At 34.0% G+C, this 22,606-nt stretch overlaps 1 protein-coding gene across 3 annotated transcripts in view; it reads right to left on the reverse strand.

The window, feature by feature from the left end:
• Positions 1-202: 202 nt before the first annotated feature.
• IBTK (inhibitor of Bruton tyrosine kinase) overlaps positions 203-22,606 on the reverse strand; it is a 73,132-nt gene continuing 50,728 nt past the window's right edge. For all 3 annotated transcript variants that reach the window (XM_044676291.1, XM_044676290.1, XM_044676289.1), the window contains 5 exons: positions 20,704-20,859; positions 11,276-11,422; positions 3,220-3,291; positions 1,930-2,062; positions 203-1,531 (listed from right to left, as the gene is read on the reverse strand). In XM_044676291.1, coding sequence (XP_044532226.1) covers positions 1,400-1,531; positions 1,930-2,062; positions 3,220-3,291; positions 11,276-11,422; positions 20,704-20,859 — 640 coding nt within the window. In that variant the 3' untranslated portion in view covers positions 203-1,399. The remainder of the gene's footprint in view (positions 1,532-1,929; positions 2,063-3,219; positions 3,292-11,275; positions 11,423-20,703; positions 20,860-22,606) is intronic.

Below are 22,606 nucleotides of genomic sequence, written 5' to 3' on the forward strand. Positions count from 1 at the left end.
TAAGTATAAATTCCATTAAGAGGAAATACAATTAATTTTATCTTTTATAACTTATCTGCAAGTATAGGAAATGATCCTTTGGATAAGTGATCACCTGAAAAACTGCCTTATTTATTATTCTTAATACATGGTAGATATCAACTTATAAATATAATTAATATGACTCAGAGAACAAACTTAATAAAAATACTCAGCACATTGGTATGAATCAAGATTTAACTTTTTATTGAACTTCTGCTTTACATATTTACTGTGTCTGTGTGTTTGAGGGTAGATTATTTTTGTTTTTGGTATAGCAGAACATGAAATTATTAGTGAGCTGCAGCTACATTTCTTTCCAAAATAAGCTAATTCTAACAAAGTGTGTTATTTAGTCCATTCTTTCATGGATGTGTGACATCTGTGGTTTTTTCCTTTTACTCTGTCCAGAATCTTGACTGAAATGGCAAAGCTTTAAAGTTAAACCTATTCAAATGCAGACAAACAAAACAGCCTACCATAAGGCTAACAAACTTTTTTTTAAATATAAATTTATTCAGATAAACCAGGCACAGAAAACTTTGTATACACAATACTGCAAAGCCATTTATCAACCCTCTTTGAAACTAGTCATTTTATACATCCATAATTAAACATTCATTCTGGAATTTTAACACTTAGAGAAACTGAAAATCTCCCAACCAGAATTCGAAAAGGCTTAAAAGACAGTGAGGCTCCCAAAACTGCATTAGGGAACTCTAATTATTTTAACATTAGCTGTGCAAGACAGTAGTTTTTTTTCTCCTTTCCAGTATGTTCCAAGGCCAAGATCATAGTAAAGAAAAAGCTACCCCAAGGGAACCTAGAACATTCTTAGTTGCACAGAAAACAGATGCTAAAGTTAAGCATTAGTATCTAAAACCTCAGACCCCTTACTTAATGAACTCCTATATGTGGCTATCATCAAACTCTGGACATCAACCATAGATTGAAAAAGCAATAGGATCCCTATTTCAAACATATCAATTTTGCATTAAAAATAAGATACCAAGAAATATTTGGCAATTTTTTCTAAACTATTAACCACAAATTTTCAAATGGAAGATATCTTTTTCAATGTGTCACTTTTATATTTCCATCACTTATTACTGCCCCCCTCCTTACTTGCAAATGTAACTTAAAGAATTCTACTTAAACTTAACATGGTTAAATGTTTATCACAGATTTTTAAAAAATTACTAAAAACACAATTCTGAAATGTCCTTTTGATTATACATTATACTTAAAATAACTGCTATGGACAAATGAAATTCTTCTTATTCCAGAATGAACTGTTGATATTTTAAGAATTCTTCCCCTCAGCCTATTTTCTACTATAAAGATTAAGAGAATGAAGTATGCATATCTAATCTGTAAGAGATTAGTATCCATGCTTGTTCCACATAGGTATGGCAATAGGTCCCTGAGATGCCCTTTCGACAATTACAAACTCATCGGGGTTGCCATATGCCTCATAGTGGATCAACAAATCTTGTATTGCACGTTCCTCAACCTGAAGGGGGAAAAAAGAGGAAAAATTAAACTCTTTTTAAATTAAAATTTGTAGAGATCAAGTGGAAAGATAAATATTGCCAACTCTGTAATGGTCACAAAAGCTTGAGGACAGGTTGTATCTAGTTTGTCTCCTTTCTGCACAGAACCATGCACATAATAATCACTTAATGAATTCATTTTAAAGTGCTTTCATTAGAGAGAAAAAAAACCACAATTTAATGTTTCTAAGTTATATATCCCAAATGTCCTCCTACTAATATTTAAACTAGAGTACCATTTAGTTTTGATTTTATGTGTTAACACTTTAATTTGGTAGACATATATGAGGCATTGCTTCTGTCTACAAAAAAATAATTTCCCAAAGAGTTAACAGTAAGTTCCGAGTTGTTCCCTTACTTGAATCAAGGCCAATGGTTTTTCTCGAATCCGGTTAAGAGCTGCCTCTTGCTGCAGCTCTTCCTCCACAATAGCTGCAAAAGTGACAGGAGCATTCATAGGAGGGGCAGTCAGTGATGAAGACAGCCAAGGACTGCAAGAGAAAAATCATTGTTAATTATCGTTTATCTGGAAGCAATGTCACAAAATATGTTCTATGGAGATAGGCAGCCTGAGGTAGGCATTAGGGCCAGAGAAACCTGACACAACCTGGTTACATGACCATAGGGGGAATTCATTTAACCTTTCAGTGCATTTGTTTTTTGTTTTTTGTTTTTTTAATTTTAAACCCTTAACTTCTGTGTATTGACTTATAGGTGGAAGAGTGGTAAGGGTAGGCAATGGGGGTAAAGTGACTTGCCTAGGGTCACACAGCTGGGAAGTGTCTGAGGCCTGATTTGAACCTAGGACCTCCCGTCTCTAGGCCTGGCTCTCAATCCACTGAGCCACCCAGCTGCCCCCTCCTTTCAGTGCATTTGAAAATTCTAAATCTCTTAACTGCAAAGCAATTGCTAATAACCTTAACTGGAAGATGTTTTCAAATCCATAATTTCCCAATACAAATGAAATCATAGGTCATGATCAATGATGATAGCAACTAATATCATATAGCACTCTAAGGTTTGCCGGGCAGCCAGGTACTTCAGTGGATAGAGCACCCAGCCTGGAGTCAGGATGATATATCCTGAGTTCAAATCTGGCCTCAGACATTTACTATCTGTGTGGCCCTGGGAAAAAATCACTTAATCCTGTTTGCTTGTTTCCTCATCTGTAAAATGAGCTGGAGAAGGAAATGGAAAATCACTATAGTATCCATGCCAAGAAAAGCCCAAATAGGGGCACAAAGATTTGGATACAACTGAAAAAAGACTAAACTAAGGTTTGCAAAAGCAAACAGGTTCATAGTCCCTAGCCTCATGTTCCATACTATTCTTTATCAATGTTTTATCAATACTAATATTTTAGCTATTTTCACAAAATGAACAAATTGGCACGGAAGTTTTGGGGGTTATTTTTTTTAAGGTTTCAAAGGTGATAAGGTAGGAGACTAGACAGGAGTGGAATATAAGGATATTAGTCAGTGGTAGGAATTTAAGAGAAACCATGAAAATAGACAACATTCCTCTAGTCATACAACTGCTTTTTTTCATCCTCTCCTTTAATCCCCTTAAAATGCCTTTGCTATGGATGGTTAGCATCCCAATTTTGAAGGATCAAAGAAGCAGTTAGAACCAGTTAATTCAATCTTACTTGGGACTGTCTAGTAGTGGCAAATCTGAAGCATGGTCACCTTCAGGTCCTGGGTTACTTCGAGTAGAGTACCTGCAAAACAAATACCAAAAGCAGTTATAAAAATAACCTATCCCTGAATACTAACAAAAATATAGTAAAAATTCTCAGTTAATGAGAAAGGGAGCAAATCACTAGAATAAGCTCTAGAGTCAAAGATCTAAAAAGTTAAGAGGATCATGTAACAGAATCTTCTCATTTTACAAATGAAAAAACTGAGGCCCAAAACAGTCATATGAAATGACAAGTCTAATATACAAAGTTATGTAGGGCAGATTGAGAAAGTCATCAAAGGAACACACATACATTCATATCTCCCATAAATGTAAAAATGTTTTTGAAGGCCATGTAGAAAATGGCTATAGTTTTAAAAGTATTGTAAGGAACTAATAAACAGAAAATTTTTTATATTCCCCCAATAAAATTCATTATGCACAGTAATACACTAGGTTTCTGTTTCATCATCTCATCATGGCACAAGGGCATGAAGATGACACTAAGTTCTTAGTATCATACAAATATGAGGCTGGAAACAGGACTTGGAAGTCATCTGGCCCAACTTCTTTATTTTACAGATAATGAAATTAAAGCCCCAAAAGGTTAAATCACTTGTTTAAAAGTCACGAAGGTAGTAAGTAGTAGTGTTGGAAACATGATCCAAATCTTTTGATTCCAAATAGTTGCAACAAGCTATCTCTGAGATTATAATCAAAGAAATGAAAGGTATGGCAGGTCCTCCAACAATGATCACAGTAGTCCTGGGAGGTGGGTGTTAACTATTATCCTCCTTTTGCAGTTGAGAAAATTGAAGCAGACAGAAGCGAAGTTACATGCTCAGGGCTTTAGCTACTGTCCAAAGATGAATTTGAACTCTACTCAACTCTAGGTCCAGCCCTCCCCATCCACTATGCCACCTAGCTGCTTCCAGCTAGAAATGCTTCAAAGTGCAAATATTTACAGTACAAACAGACTCTATTTTTTGAGAACCAACCTAAATAAGTTCAGAAAAACTCATTAATAGAAGGTTAGCCATCAAATATATTTTTTTTTGCCATCTACTAATTCTAAAGTGAAGCTATAGTTCATAAAGCATGCACCCTGATGAAATCACAAGTCATTAAAAGCAATAGAATTATTCAAAGCTTACTTTTAGTTCAGTAATCCTATGCTCTCCACTAACTCAGCTCACAGTCCTTTCATGCCTTCTCATCTGGTGTTGTCCACATTCCCTAAATTCTCTAGATAGTATGGTTTCAATAGTATTATGTTCACAATACAGTATACTTTAAATAGGATGGCTCACCAAACTATTCACTTTTTAGTCATGCTCCACCTGTCATGTCCTAAATGTCACTAAAATACAGTGAATAGAAATTAGCTCAGTACTCCAGAAGTGATATGACCAGTGCAGAAGCAGGACAGACTGCCTTTTCCCTTCCTATGGATACTATATTTCTATTAATGCAGCGCATACACACACACACACAGCTAGATCACAGTTTGGACCCATAGAACAAGGCATCAACTAAAACCATAGTTTTTTTTTTTTTTAATAAAATGCTATTGAGTCCCTTTTCTACTACATGGTACCACTGCCATCACTGATTTTTTTTTAAGCCCTTACTTTCCATCTTAGGATCAGTATTGTTTATTGGTTCCAAGGCAGAAGAGCAGTAAGGACGAGGCAATGGGGGTTAAGTGATTTGCCCAGGGTCACTCAGCTAAGAAGTATCTAAAGCCAAATTTGAACTTACAATCTCCTATCTCTAGGCCTAGCTCTCACTCCACTGAGCCACCCAACAGGCCCCTGTCACTAATTTTTTGAAGTAGAAAATACAAGTATTCCTAATTCAATGCTTTCCCTTGGCTAGTCACTTCTCCTCCAAAGTTCCTATTACTTCAAATTTGCCAAGTCATCTTATTTGATCAAAATTAATTGCTAAATAGCAGTTCCTTCTCAGTAGCTATAAATAAGAGGGAAGATTTTCAGAAAGGAAAGTCAAGAATATATGAAATGTTCTACCTTTTCTCAGAGGAATATTTGTTATGATCAATTTAATGATTTGGTTTATGAAAGCACCATTCACATTTTCTAATTGGTAGATTGATATGTAATGTGATTTCCAGTGACAATATTTGTTTCAACTCAAGCAAACATTTATTAAGTACCTATTATGTATCAAAAAAGGGTTAGGCACAAGACACAAAAACAAAAAAGTTCTTGTATTCAAGGAGTTTACATTCTAATGTAGTTGGGAAAGAACATGTAATCTCTATTCTATTTTCACTTTCAGGTTCATGGGTTAGGAATAAATCCTTTCTGATATACACAGCCATTATATTGCGCTATCATATCTGTTTCTGAACAAATTCTACTAATAACTTCCCATCCAAGTACACCAAAAGATAAGTAATTAAGAAGGGATTTTTTGGGTTTGTTTGTTTTTTGGGGGGAGGGTGGTGGGGGGAAGGAAGAAGAAGAGGTCTTGGGCCAGTTTACTGATGTGAAAATTCCCAAGGGAGGAAATTTCCTGCAAATGAAGGGGGGGGTGGCAATCTTACAATTTTAGTTAGTTGCCAGGAGCATGGAAGACTTATATGACTGCTTACTGTCATGTCTCCGTCAAGCTCATTAGTAGTACCTAAGGGTTCCTCCTTGTACCCCTCCTTGTTTCCCACAATTAACTTGGACCAGATCCTACTTAGTGGGCCCAACAGAGGCAGACACCAAAGGAAAATCTCTCCTTCATGGCCATGATCCTTTTTCCCATTTCCTCCTTCTGATGATGACTTTCTACCCTCACCCCTACAGAAGGGAACCTATTGTTCTTTTACTGCAACTCCTGGTCCACTATATAATTCAGTTCATTTAAATGACCCTAAAGTCACTCTGAGGACAACTAGGTGGCACAGGTGTAGGGTCAGGAAGATTCTTCTTCCTGAGTTCAAATCTGACCTGACACTTACTAGCTCTGTGTTTATGCTGAGCAAATCACTTAACTCTGTTTGTCTCAGTTTCCTCATCTGTAAAATGAACTAGAGAAGGAATAGCAAATTAGTTTAGTTATCTTTGCCAAGAAAATCCCAAATGGGACCATAAAGAGTTGGACATGACTGAATAAAAAAGACAATCTGAGGATGAAAATGTAAGGCATTTTTTGGCTTGGCAATACCAGTGATGTAAACAACATATCTGAATATTTAACTTGTACATTTCTTTCTCTGTACTTGATAACCTTGTGATTATTAGTTAATTTGTCAAAATGGCCTATCACTCGCAAAGGGTTACCAGAATGTTACCAAATCACTTAAAACTACCTAAAAAGTCAGTAGTAGCAACCACAAATTAACCAATAGGATGTGTACTACTGTGAATGAAATTAAGTCAGTTGACTAATTTTCAACTAAATTTGGAAGGGACAAACAATGAAATCTAAAGCAAATTTCTAAGATTTTTATGTATAACAAACTTATCATATGTTACAGTCTATTTAATCATCTAAAATTTAAATATGGATATTAAAGGGTTTTGATATATAATTAAATAAACTTTTAAATGTGCTTACACTTAATAAATATGTAACTATATATTATTCTTCCATTAAACTGCTATAACTCCTTGTACTGTGCCCCAGTGTTCTTAGAGGCTCTACAAGTAGAGAATAAGTTCCACCTTTGAAGGAGCACATCCTATCAAACTGAAAGGGCTTCAAGGGATAAGACTAACAACAAACTGTAGTCCAACAGCTAGCTTAGCGAAAGTTAGAAAAGTTCATTTCAAGAAATCTACACATTTGAAGAATTTTTTCACAACTAGAATCCCTTGGAAACTGTCCACTCAGGCACAGAGATTTTGAAATCAACATTGATTAAACCATGGGATTTTTAAAATGCTGAAGTAATAGGAATCATTTAGGATCTAAAACTAATAAAAACAGTTTTTTCAATATTGATAGTCTCCTTAAAATTCTAAACTTAAAAAACAAATATTAAAAAAGGTTAAAGGTTAACATTTTAAAATATATCACCTAGTTTTTCTTCAAATTCATTCACATTGTAGTACAATTTGAGGTCTAAATTTTGGGAATTATCAACTAAATTAAACATAAAGAAACTAGTCTTCTCACTAGTGGTTTCCATTACCAATTAGAAACTCAATTTTCCTCTCAGAGATTTTAAAAAAAGCTCTCAATATATGGAGGGAGTTCATGCAAGTAACTTGCCAGAAACAGAAATGCACAACTGTTTTCACTAAAAGTTTAAGCAGGCTTTTGCATTTTATAGATAAGAAAAATTAAGATCTACACTACAACTATACGTAGATTCTGAGCTAACGAATATCTTAGCACACATGTCAGAAAAACATGCAAAAAATAGTGCTGAAGAATTTTAAGTGTCCATCGATAAAAATTTATAAGAATAAACAAAAATTACAGGTTTCTCTAACACACACAAGAACACAGTGCTATTCTTAAGACTATTTACTAGTTTTGAAAAATCATGCCTTTTACAGTGAGACTGGGAATTCATGTCATTTGTGGAATTTCCTGAGATTCCTTTGTAGAAGGAAAAAAAATACTATTGTTACCTCATCTCCAACCTAATTATTCATTATTTCCCTACTAAAACCCTGTACTTCAGCCTGAATGATTTACTCAGTCAGCCAAATATGCCATAAGCACATTCCTTTATCCATTCCTTTGCTGACCTGGAACACTTTCCACCCTCTTCTCTATTTCTCTATGTCCTATTATTTCTTTTCAGCTCAAAAGACCTACCTGCAATGATCTCTCCCTCTGAACCTCTCATCTGGCACTTACACATGATCTTTGTGCTACTTTTTGATTTGCTTTTATATTAATATTAAATTTTATACTTAATGTTTACTGAATTTATATTTGAGTCCTTGTGATTTAAACATTGTGATTTAATTTGTTACTTGTGTTTTCTTTTAGACCAGGAATCCTTGATTATACTTTTTAAAATCCTTTATAGGGTTCTAGCACAATATTCTGCACACAGTAGATGTTGAAAAAGTATTTCTTAAATGAGTTTGCTATTTCAGAAATTAAGGTCAGGATGCTAAATTTTAATTAGATTAATTTATGCCAACATGTCATTCAGTCATTTTCAGTCATGTCTGATTCTATGACCTTTGGAGTTTTCTTGGCAAAGATACTAAAATGGTTTATGATTCTTTTTCTAGCTCATTTTACAGATGAGGAAACCAAAGCAAACAGCATTTAGTGTCTTGTCCAGGATCACACCACTAAGTAAGTTTCTGAGGCCAGATTTGAATTCAGGGAGATAAGTCTTCCCGATTCCAGGTTCTGTATTTTATCTACTTGGATACCTAGCTACCCCATGTCAACATATTTGATTAGATAAAAGAAACCCAAAAAAAACCTTCTCAAACTATATTTTAATAATATTCTTCCTACTATTCCTATATCTATGCATACCAAATAGTATGCATAAATTACCAAAAAATTCACATGCTATTTGAAACAATTAATAGTTATTGAATATCCAATAGATACACGACACTATTATTAGGTTCTGCCGCAATAGAATAGAAGTTTATTTTCTAAAGTTGGGAAACACTCAGTTATTTGTAATTAACTAGTCGGATAAAAGTAAATAAGTAGCAGCCTTAACGCTATGATATATTCTAATGATCAATTAGATAACAAAATGTTTGTCCCAGTTCCATTTAAATGAAAGTCCTTAGATGTAATATTATTCTAAAATTAACAAAACTTCTAGGGATAGCATTCAGAGCAATATAAAAGTTTAAGCCAAAGTAAAATATAAATAATAGTTTACATGCCATATTAAAATCTGTTCTTAGAAATCCAATTATGCATTATATTAAAAGATATTATGAAATTTTGTTCCTTCTATTGGCAATTTAATTCTACCATTAACAAAGTATGAATTTTTGGTGTATAAACAATACAACACACAGAAACCATCATGATCTCAGACAAAGCTAAAGCAAAAATAAATCTAATCAAGAAATGAGGAAGGGAATTACACACCTTGATAAAAAGTAGTAAAGACAATGAAGAAATATCAGCACTTAACATAGATGTACCAAATGGTATAGCATCCAGATTTTTAAAAGAGAAACTAAAGGATCTTAAAGAGGAAATAGTAAAACTATGCTAGTAGGGGACCTCAACCTTCTCCTATCAGAACTAGATAAATTTAACCAAAAAGTAATTAAGAAGGGAAGTGAATGAAATTTTAGGAAAGTTAGACTTAATAGATATCTGGAGAAAATTGGATAGGGATAAAAAGGAATATACCTTCTTTTCAGCAGCATGTAGCAGATATACAAAAATTGACTATGTACTTAGGGCATAAAAATTTTACAACCAAATGCAGAAAAGCAGAACAAATACAACTTTTTCAGATTATAATTCAATAAAATTATATTCAATAAGGGTTCATGGGAAGAAATATTAAAAATAAATTGGAAACGAAATAATCTAATTCTCTAAAATGGGTGGGTCAAAGAACAATCATAGAAACAATCACTGATTTCAATGAAGAGAATGACAAGGAGTAGGCAACATATCAAAATTTGTGGGATACAGTCAAAGCAGTATTAAGGGGAAAATTTATATCCTTGAATACTTATATCAATAAAATAGAGAAAAATCAGAGCAATGAATTGGGCATGCAACCACCTCTGCCAGTTGTGTAACCTTAGGCAAGTAACTTGACTTCTTTGGGCCTCAGTGTCATAAAGATTGAGGTGACCTCTAAGATCCCTAGATCTTGAAGCCAATAAATGCACATATTTTATTAACAAGCTCAAGAACTCTCAATTTTACAAGTCACTGTTTTAAAAAAACCCACTTCTCCATAGAATGAAATGGACATGTTATCAGATAAGGGGCATATAATGCAGAGACAAATATTCAATGGAGGGTACCTCAAATTTCAACAATAGGTAAAAATTATTGCTCAAGATATTTTTGTGAATTTAATCAACAATCATTTATTAAGAGTTTCTGTTAAAGCACTTGGGATATAAAGACAAAAATAAAAGTCTCAGTCCCTCTGCAAACCTAATCATATACAAAATAAGCACAAGATAATATGAGGGGGAAGAAATAGCAACTAGAGACCTCATATAGGAGGTGGTAGTTAAGCCATGCTTTAAAGGAAACAGAAGATTCTAAAAACAGATAAAGATGAAGTTCCCTCAAGGCATAGCAGACAATTTATGCAAAAGCACAGAGAAGGGAGATGAAGTGTCCTGGGTGAGAAATAGCAAGTCCAGTTTGGAAAGCAAAGTAGGTGAGAGTTCGAAGTAAAGCATAAAACAAGTAGAAAGGTAGGTTAGAGTTGGGTTCTAAAGGATTTTGAAATACCAAATAGAGGAGTCTTCATTATGTTTGTTTGAATATGATTTTGGAAGGTATAATTTGAAAGACAAATATTAAATGCTTCATTTATTTAGACTACCAATATAGCCTTCAACAAATTTGTATTAACTAGGTAGGTGTGCTCTGACCAGTCAAGTCAGAGCTTCTGTGGAATTCAGTTTAATAATTGCCTTTGCTAGTTTGAAATATTATAAAAATAACTAACACTGACTTACTAAAATAACTTCAATTTGTTATAAATGTTACCTACTTCTCAGAATGAAGCTATATTCTATTGTATTCTCTTATGGGAAAACTTGCCTAACAATGTTACTTCTGAGTATAAATAAGTTATCCTTGTACACATATTCATTCCTTAAAACTTCACACATGAATGTCTGGAGACAAAATTCAACAGTGAGAATGAAAGGGAAAGAAGAGAAAACATTCAAGAATTGTTTTCAGAGAGAATTTTCTTAAAAATTAGCATGAAAATGTTCATTTTAAAAGAATAGGTTTATCTTACTCCTGAATATAACATTTCCAAAATACAAAGATGGGAAAATTTTCAAAATTATTTCAGAACATTTTAAAAAATAGAATTCTTGAATAGAAAATGCAAATTATTATCCTATTACCTTACAGACTTAAATGCCTGAGAATCTTCGATTCCTTTAAAGCAAACTTTTTTGACATGATTTCTTGGAGTATTGTTTGTAACAGATTTTTTTTCTTCCATTAAGAGATCCCGGAATGACTTGGATGAAGTTGAATTGAGAGATGTCCTATAAGAGAAGGCAAAACAAAAAGTTGAAGTATTATTTTTTAAACTACTTTGGTTAAGACATAGGGTATTACATTTTAACAATATGTACAATGTCAAAATTCATAATGTTAATATTCACATTTCAGTTATGTGGATTTTTAAAAGTGACTGGTGATCTTGCTTTCAATAATGAAGTCAAAGGAATATCACAACTTCCCAAAAGTCAGTAAGTAAATAAGCATTTATTAAATAATCTACTATGCTCCAGGTACTATGCTAAGCACCAGGGATACAAATAATTAAGGGGTGTTGGGGAGGCCTAAAAAGCAAGCAAGAGAGACACACATCATATTTATGGATATAAAAGGAAAGCAAAAGTAAAGCAATTCAATAAAACCTCCAGTAATCCTGAATTCAATATGCTAATATAACTGTCTTTGGAAGAAGATGGGAAAAAAGCTTATGGCTAAACACAGGAACAAATGTATACAAAGCAAGAGCCAAAGACTACAACAGGTATGTTTTGATAAACACATAGTAAGCTCTTTTTTTTTTTTAACCCTTATCTGCTATCTTGGAATTAATACTAAGTATCAGTTCTAAGGCAGAAGAGCAGTAAAGGCAAGGCCATGCAGGATAAATGACTTGTCCAGGGTCACATGGTTAATTAGTGTCTAAGGCCACACTTGAAGCCAGGACTTCCTGTCTCCAGGCCTGCATCTCTAGCCACTGCATCACCTCGCTTCCCCTATCTTCAATCGTTTTTAAAAGCATCAGCGTGCCTTATGGAATATATAGCAATGAGTACAGTTCAGAAGTCTGAGGTCTGAAAAGCAATTACTACATAGAACACTTTTTAAGTGATGTTTATAATGATGAGTCCTCAAGAGTCAACTTATATTTGGTATATTCTGTGTAAGAAATTAGATATATACATTTAAGGAAGATTTTCACCAAAAGCAGTTATAATTTAGGTAACTACACTTTAAAAAAGGAATCACTCTGAGAATTCCACATAGACAGTTTTACTGTACTTGCCATACATACAAAGTATCAATTTCTATTTCTCTACAAGTAATTCATTTTATTAACTAGGGCAGAAAAAGTTCTTAGCTCACTAAAAAAAAAGAATTCATTATTTATTTTTATGTATTTTTAAACTCTTATGGTTCTAAGGCAGAAGAGAGATAAGGGCTAGGCAATGGGGGTTAAGTGACTTGCCCAGGGACACACAGCTAAAAGTGTCTGTGGGCCAGATTTGAACCTAAGACCTCCCATCTCTAGGCCTGGCTTTCAATCTTCTGAGCTACTCAGCTGCCCCTTAAACAGCATTTAAACAAAACAAAACAAAAAACCTAATTCTGACTGACAGGAGAGAAGGCTACCATGTATTTACAGGGAAATCTGAAGCGATGAAAAGAACTGATTACAACCAGCTTACCCTCTCATTTCCTCAGACCTAAACTAAGGAAATTCAGGAAAGTAATCTTTATTGTTCTGCACATGTGGCTGATTGCTATTCTGTATGACTTAATATTCACTTTCCCTATTCTCTATATTTGGAAAAACTTTCTTGGCACTATCTACCTTAGAACCCTCTCTTAGAATCTTTGCAAAAGCCTAAAGAGATACTAAGATTTTAGGGACATTTCATATAGTCAAAAATGAAGACTACAAATCCAGAATGTGTTCTGTGATACTGATATCAGTTTTTTGACTAGAATTTTTCTTTAGACAGTGGCAGTTACCTGAAGGACCTCAATGTTAACCACACAAATCTCTTAAATGTGAAATTCATACTTTGAAAAAACCGGTAATTGTGTGCTAAGGTTAAACGCACAAATTACTTGGAAAACTATGCAAGAAGTTCTCTGAAGTACCAACTCCAGTTGGGTTTTTGTAAATGAGGTATGGATTTTCACCTAATTCCAACATAATTACCAAACCACAATCCTGCTTAAGAGAAAACACAAAAGATGTAGAAGAAAATAATGAAAATGATAATGTTCTATGCATATCTTGACTATATTATAATTTAAGTCCATAGAACCAATTGGTGATGAACTAGAAATTCACACACTTTCATTTAATAAAACCTCTAAAGAATTATGGGATTTCAGGAGCTCTTCCAAAGGAAAAAACAAAAAAACAAGCCTAGAGTAAAAAGTACTAAGTAGGTGGTCCTATACACAGTGAACAGAGAATGAAATCTAGAAAACTCAAGTGTTTAAATAATGAAGAACAATTAGGCTTATCAACTAATGCAAAAATGTGTTTGATCCTTTCAGGTTTCTCAAATTGTCATTCTTAAGTAGCCTAAAACAGTGAACAATAGCTCTTAAGCTATGAATTTACATTTATACAGAACTTTGTGATTTATAAAGCATTTTACATATATCACCTCCTTTGATTCCCCAAAACCACCCCAGTATAGGGAATATTATTGCTATTATTGAGAGATGAGACAGGAAATACTTTGAAGAACCAAGTTTTAGTGATTGTTAGACTGATGAAGTATTGTCTAAGTGAAGGCATAACAAAGTTAATTTAAAAAGAGAATAATATACCTTAAGTAAAATGTAGGCTGACATCTAAGACTTATCTGTCCTATTTCTAAAGTCTTTTTTTCTAGTGTCCAAAAACAACCTTACAAAATTATGTCTCGCCTGAGACATCCAAACTATACTGATTTTTCTAATAATGAGTTAAAGGCACAAGTGTAGATATGTGATTAAGTAGTCACTAGATGTCCTAGTTTCTGACAAAAAAAAAGTTTTACCTCAAAATGAATAAGGTATGGTAGTCAAAAGCCAAGTCCAACAATTCAACCATAGATATAGACATAGAAGATATGTGTGCCAGCTTCTGACCCAATCTAGGTCTGATCTCCAAAATTATAGATACTAATGGATTATATATGTCCAAACTCTTCCTTTAAATAGCAATAGTTCTTACTCTTACTACTTTGTTTTTGTTACTACTCTTTTTCTTTGCTATTAACAGAAGGGAGCAAACTGCTGCCAGAGTATGAATCAGGTTATTTATTTATTTGTTTGTTTGTTTTGTTTATTTGTTATTTATTTATTTATTTCCAGGCCCTAACCTTCTGTCAAGGTAAGGTATTTTCAGACCCTTACCAATACCAGTTATAAGGCAGAAGAATTGTAAAATCTAGGCAATGAAGGGTAAATGACTTTCCTAGATCACACAGCTAGGAAGTATCTGAGACCACATTTGAACCCAGAACCTCCCATATCTCTTTCCACTGAGCCATCTAGTTGCCCCCAATTTATTTTTGAACACATAATTTTTCCTGTGCATTTCTTTTTCTATTGTGAAATCTGAGTATCCTAAAAAGCAACGTGAAATTTGTCCATGCTTTAAGTCTTTGTTAAAAAAAATTAACTAAAAACTACACAGAAAATATAAAATACTATCCTGATGAATATTGTGGGGATATTCATCTGCTTCAAGAACCTAATTTGACTTTTACCCTGTCCTAAGATCTTCAGAGATAGACAAACAAAAACAAAAACCTTGAAGTTTCTTTTGACAAAAAAAAAAGAGGAGTATGGTGTAAGGTATACTGTCTTTAGTTAACCAGGAATAAGTGCCATTAGTTTCCCCACCCTTTTGGCAAATATCACTGCCAGTAAAGCTGCTAAATTTCCAAGACAAGTATCTCATTTCCATGGAGTACAAAAACTTCATAGTTGTGTGCATAAAAGCACTCTATTGCCAAATTTTTCCTAACAGTATTTTGGGGGCTTGTGGTCAATGATGATATACTCTTTATTTTTACCCAGGACTACTATGAGTAATCTCAATTTAATAAATGAACCCAATACATGTTTTCTAACACTCACAAAATGCCTCAAATCTCACTAATGGTCTGCAAATGTTATTTATAAATTACTCTAAGCAATCCTGCATTCAGCTGTCAAAGTAATCTTCCTAAAGGACAGGTCTGACCATGTCATTCTCTTAATTCAAAACATTCCAGGGGTTCTCTATTGCCTGCAGGACCAAAAATAAGATCCTATTTGACTTTTAAAAGCCCTTCAATAATCTGGTACTCTCCTAATTTTTCAGGTTTCTTATGTGTTACTCTTTAATATACACTGAAATCCAGTATCATTGACCTTGTTTTTCTTCACACAAGACATTCCATCTCCTAAATCTGGGCATTTCACTGGCTGCCCCTCATGCCTAGAATTCTCTCCTCATCTGTCTCCCAGTTTCCCTGACATTTCACCTCTCAGCTAAAAATTATGCCATATTTAAAAAGCTTTTCCTAATCTCCCTTTGTTTTAGGGTCTTTCTCCTGAAATTATCTCCAAATAATTGGGTAGTCGCACATGTGTGTAAGCGTATTATTTGCATATATTTGTTTGTATGTTATTTTCTCCATTAGATTGTGTGGTCTTTGAAATTAGGGATTGAATTTGCCTTTTTTTTTTGTACTCCCAGCATTTAGCACAATGTCTGGAACATAGTAGGTGCTTAGTAATGCTTGTCGATTTAAGAAATAAAAGTTAAATTAGTTCAATTTTTTTCCATCAATCATGAAAGAATTCTCACTAATACTTTACTTTTCGAAAGTAAAGTACTCTTGGGCTACCACTATTTTCCATCTTAGCAGCCAAAGGAACTTTATGGAGGAACATTTATAGGCATCTGTAACCACACAAAAATTAAACAGAGCTCTCTATTCCTTAGCAAAAGTGGCACTGGAATGTTCACTTAAGAGAAAAAGGCTAGATATAAAAAAAAAAAAAGTCAAATTCAAGAATTTTAGATAATACAGAAGAACATTTTAAAAGAACAGTTTCTTCTTTAAGGTTTCAAATCTTAAATATCAACTTATAAGAATAAGAGAGGTGTCAAGTTTACCATTAGAGGCTTTCATACTGCCCCCTGTACATCCTATTTAAATTGAAATATAAATATAACATAATATAGATGTTGATTTGCAGTTTTATAAGTAGCCTAGAGAGATCTGTTTATAATTTAGTTTGACGCTACTGGACTAAAAGGATCAAGCTTCAAGGGTATCCAGTCTTCAAAAGATTGTGTATCTGTCCACACAGATGACTATCAAGTGAGTTTTTTTAAATTTTTATTCTGTTGGGGTTTTTTTGTGATAAGTATGGTCATATATGTAGAAATCGTTAAGCAATATATAATCTATTACACGGCAGCTAGTAGTAGAGTGGATAGAGGATCAGGCCTGGAGTCAGGAGGTCCAGGTTCAAATCTGGCCTTAAGCATTTCCTAGATTTATGATCCTAGGCAAGTCACTTAATCCTGATGGCCTACCTCTTGCCACTCTTCTGTCTTAGAATTGATACTAAGATAGAAGGTTAAGGGTTTTTCGAAATAAAAAATCCATACACATATGTATTTATTATATGGCATATACATATACATATCTATACAGACACACATACATATATAAAATTCATTATCCTATTAACGATGGGTTACCTAATGCTTTTTTTATTTAAAAGTGACTTTAAGACTTTTCTTTCTCAATTACTTACTAATTAAAGACAATATAATCCCTCAATGGTCAGGTCACAGAGAATATCTAATCCAACATCCTTACTTTGTAATGTGCTTGAAAGAGGTCCCAAGGTTCAACTGGTTAGAACACTGTGATGATGAAGATATATACTAGTTAATTTTACCAAAACTTCACCCACACCTCCAACCAGTGGCCTTCCAAATTCATACTACTAGTTACAAGAGCAAGCAGGTCTAAATCTATTCTTCTAGATTGGAAACCCATTACAACTACCATAAAGTAAAGACCTTTCTCAGTACATATTACAAGGCACATTATTTTTTAAGCTAAAAGATCAAAATATTAAGACATTTGTCCTTTAAATAGATACAGGAAAACTCAGAACTCTTCAGTGTGGAACTTTAAAATTTTCTTCCAAGGCACAGTACCCAGCACACACTGATACTTAGTATATGATCATTCATTTATTAACTTAAAGTCAGGTGCTGAAGCAACAATCATCAATAATATTTGGTAGTGATTAGAAAAGGATATTAACGGAACAGAATAGACAAGGGAGAATTTGAAAGAATTAAATTTAATAACCAAATTTTTGATAAACTCACAAATATAAACTGAATAGGAAAGAATTCTCAAATTTATATACTACTGGAAAAACTGGAAAGCAGCCTGGCAAAAATTAGGCTGAGACCAATTAGCATCTGATACCATATTCCACAATAAATTCAAAATGGATGTCACGTGAGTATGAAAGATCATAAAAAACTTAAGACGAGAAACTGATCATACATCTTTTGTAATTATGAGTAGGAGATGAATTCTTAGCCAAATAATGGATAGAGGTAATTTACAAAAGATAAAATAGTTAAGTTTGACTACATGAAACTGAAAAGCTTTTGCACAAAATAAACATATCAAACATAAAGAAAACAGTGAACTGGGAAAAAAATTTTTTTGATACCCTAAATACATAAACAGGTAACCAAAATATCTAAGAACAAAAAACATTTCCCAATACGTTAACTGGTCAGGAGATATGAACAGTTCTATGTGAAAGAATGCTCCAAATTACTAAGAAGAGAAATGTAAATTAAAACAGCTGCATTAGGTTTCACTGCACAACTAGCAAACTGGAAAAGATGATGAAAGATGAGAGTAGTCAGTGTTGGAGGTTTTGTGGAAAGAAAGTATATACTGATACACCATTCTGGAGAGCAATCTGGAATTTTGCAAATAAAGTGACTAAGATCTCCATATCCTTTGACCCACAGATTCCATTATAAAGCATATAACCAAGGAATTCAATGACATATCATCTCCCCTCTCTGAAACTATAAAAGCTGTCCTCCATGACTGGAATGCCTCTTCATTTATAACTCTTGGATCTTTCATTTCCTTCAAAGGCCAGCTCAACACCACCTCTTTGAGGTCCTTCTTGATCCCAACCAGTAGCTACTGTTCTCCTCTTCAACCACATTATTTTGTATCTATTTTTTAATTTATCTCTTCCTTTAAAACATTATTAGTTCTTTGAAGGCAGGGACTGCTTCATTTTTGTCTTAATTCCCCTAGAATCTAATAAAATCACTAATACATAGTAGATGCTTACTAAATGGAGTTCAACTCCCATCACCATGTACTTCATGTGGTAATAAACTTTACTTCATTATAGCATGACATTGTTAATATCTGACCTCTACAAAGTCCATCTGTAAAAGAACAGATAAGGTTCTAAACAATTAAGATAGGCAAGTAATCCAAAACATATTTTCACTTTCACTCCTTTCCTCTACCTAATTTCTGGATCTTTTCTGTGTTATGCTGTTCTGGAACCAAGATTAAGAGATAAAAAAGGAGTTGTCAAATAATTGCATTTTGGTAGCATAAAAAATTATGAAAAACACAGTAGAATACCTTTATTATAGAGAATTATTCTTACATTAGCATAAAAATAAGAAATCACTTGAAGAACAGATTGTGCTTTAGGTAACTTATTGCAAGTAGATTAATACTGCACTTTGCAGTGGATCATTCATTATGAGATGAAAACAAACATCATTATGTTAAATGCTCCTTAAGAGAATTCACTTTAATATTTTATTCATCCCACAACTATAGCATTTGTGATCAAATTGTAGACTAGAAAAAATGTGTAATTTTAAACTAATATAAAGTATAGTAAACTTTATATAAATATACATAAACTAATATAAACTTACTTTTCTGATACTATTTTCCTTAATTAAAAATTCTAATACTGAAAATTATTTAAAAAAGCCAGGAAGTTGGAGTCTCAAAGGCACTATTAACAAAGAATAAACCAATGCTATTTGACTGATTTTTTCCCCACAGAAACACTAATTATAGATGTAATGCAGGGTTGCTATCAGAAGCCTTTGGCTCTTGCAAATTCAACTGTAAGCAGTCCTGGCAGTTAGGATTTTAGAATTTTCAGAAAGTCAGTGAAGTTCCAACTGACAGGATTTTTTGCCTTCTGGCTTTGGCTTTGCTTGTTGGCTTTGCTTTTGGCTCTGCCTTGGCCTGTGTTTCTGTCTTTGGGACATTTGGACCTATCTGATTTCTCTGGTTCTCTCCCTGATCTCTCCATACTACATCCCTGCTATTTTCCCTGAATTTCCCTTTGGGCCCTGGGAGGAAGGGTGGGCTTGGTGGTTGGACATCATGGGCTTAGTTTCTGTAGGCAAATAGGGCATCCTAAAACAAGCCACTCCAAATTTAGCGATTTGATAAATACTTTATTTCAAAAGACAGTCAAACCTTCTTGTCTGGGAGAGCCGGCCTCTCTCAGTCTAACCCCCTCCTGTGACCCTTCCTCCGCCATCAGCTTTCTCCCTAGCGGCTGTTAAAAAACCCTAAACCCCTCTCTCCTTCTGATTATCCCTGACATTAATAAATCCCCTTTGTTACCTACTCAAAGCCTCTGGTGAATCACTGTATCAAAGATTAAGGCAAGGGCTGAAGAGGGAAGGAATTATTTTCTTTTTATTTCTTGAGGGAACCATAGGCATACATCTTGGCAGGAAGTACCTACCCGAGACTTCCTGCAGCCATCAATTTCACTAGCAGGGAAGAGCCCTTTGACTCTTCCCTCAAGGGATTTTAGAAATTAACAAGAGAAGCCCTCCAACCAGATTTAAATATTTCTGACTGGCCCAACTCCTTTTGTATCTCAGAGATTACTTCCCTGCCTGAAGAACCCAGCCTATTTCTTCCTAGTACCCTCTGTCTCTAACTTCAGTGAATAAGCCTGTTTGAGCTGCCCTCCTGTATACTCCCATTCATTCCCTTACCTTCCTAAATACCACCTAGCTCATTCATCCCTACACTCAGCTATCCCCTTTCATTCCTCCTCCAATCACCTCATCACCTTTACCCCTCCCTTAACCAAGATTACCCACTTCTTCATAACACAGATCTGCTACTTTTTTACAGACTTAATAGCAGATTTAAAGTCGTTATTATTTGCAAAAGAATATCTTTCATTACTAAGTCATATTAATAATGGAAATTAAACAGAATACAAAATATAGACTATTGTAGTTTTCAAATCTCTGACAAAAAATATCTGAATTTATTAATCTCCCTATTTGTCTGGTTTTTGAAACCTAAAAAATAGAGGATGAATTTCAATCTCAGTGACATACAAACGAGTGAAAGAACAAAAAGATATCTTAATAAATGCTAAATAAATGGAATGTGAAAACTACTTTGCAAAAAATTATATATATTCATTTTAATGAAAAAGAACATACCAGGCATTCCCTGGTTTTGTGGCTTTTGTAGATATAGAAGGAGTGGTTACGACTGTAGTTTCCCCACTATTCAATCCTGGGTTGTTCTCCTTGGCAGCCATGGCAATCAATTTTCTTTTTTTTTGAGAAAGCTTAATCCCATGAGAAGTGGTTTTGCTGCAAATTAAATCAAACACCAGAAAAATGTTTATGGAGGCTGAACATGGTCACCAGAATTATAGTCTACTTTGGAAAGATTTTACTGATTATAAGATTAAAATGCCCAAGTTAACAACAGGGAAGATAAAAATATTTTATAGAATTAAAAAGTAACTATATAGGATCTCTATTGCTAATACTTCCATAATTTTAGTTATGAATGTGATTCACTATTTTTTTGTGATCTGAAAAATCTTATTTAATTAATTTATTGTAGTAGTATTGTTTATTTCTTTCTTTATTTTTTTAAACCCTTACCTTCCATCTTGGAGTCAATACTGTTTATTGACTCCAAAGCAGAAGAGTGGTAAGAGTAGGCAATGGGGGTCAAGTGACTTGCCCAGGGTCACACAGCTGGGAAGTGTCTGAGGCCTTATTTGAACTTAGGACCTCCCGTCTCTAGGCCTGGCTCTCAATCCACTGAGCCACCCAGCTGTCCCCCCCCCCTTTTTATAGTAGTAACTTAATTAATTTAGAATATTTTTCCATGGTTACATGATTCATGTTCTTTTCCTCCGCTCCTCCCTCCCCCCTCCTACAGCCAATGAGCAATTCCACTGGGTTTCACATGTGTCATTGATCAAGACCTATTTCCATATTATTGATATTTGCATTAGGGTGATCATTCAGAGTTTACATCTGCAATCATATCCCCATCGACCCATGTAATCAAGCAATTGTTTTTCTTCTGTGTTTCTACTCCCACAGTTCTTTCTCTGGATGTGGATAGCTTTCTTTCTCCTAAGTCCCTCAGAATTGTCTTGGATTATTGCTGCTAGAAGAAAAGTCCATTACATTCGATTGTGCCACAGTGTATCAGTCTCTGTGTATAATGTTCTCTTGGTTCTGCTCCTTTCACTCTGCATCAATTCCTGGAGGTTGTTCCAGTTTACATGGAATTCCTCCAGTTCATTATTACTTTTAGCACAATAGTATTCCATCACCAACAGATACCACAATTTGTTCAGCCATACCCCAATCTAGGGCATCCCCTTGTTTTCCAATTTTTTGCCACCACAAAGAATGCAATGTGATTCACTATTAACAGTCACTGAATCCTTAGTATCTCATTAAAGCAAATCAAAATGCTGATTTTGAAGGAAAGGAATATGTTAACATTTATCAGAAACTAAACTCAAACCATCAACTCAATTCACTCAAGACAGCATATAAAAATGCCCATCAGAAAATCATTTTATGTATACTGAACAACTTAGGATAAACTGCAGTAGAATAAATGTCAGAAAAAGGAAGAGACCAGTTAGTACATCTTCCTTGTTTCAAGTAGAACTGTACACTGGTACTAGAGATCTCATTTTCTGCACTATAAAGCAGATAAAGGAAAATAAGCTGAATTGTTAGTGAATCAAATTATTAAATAAAGAAGGCTAAAGATCACATGGTAACTAGATGTAATCAATTACATTAATATCATGACCCCATTAAAAAAAAAATTGGATTTTCTTCTCTTAAAGAGGCAACAATGCATAACGGTTAGAGTTTTGGGTTTGCAGTCAGAAATATCTGGTTTCAAATCCTTCCTGACCCTTGCTAATTGTATTGATGCCAGGCAAATCACTTGACCTCCATGTGTTTCAAGAAAGCTTCTAGAACTTACCCTTTAAGTTACAGATGGACTGTAATCTAACCTAATTAACAAGTTCCTACATTTTACGTGAATGAAAAACATATCATACATTGATTG

This window comes from Gracilinanus agilis, chromosome 4, assembly GCF_016433145.1.
Source record: "Gracilinanus agilis isolate LMUSP501 chromosome 4, AgileGrace, whole genome shotgun sequence".
Classification (NCBI taxonomy): domain Eukaryota; kingdom Metazoa; phylum Chordata; class Mammalia; order Didelphimorphia; family Didelphidae; genus Gracilinanus; species Gracilinanus agilis.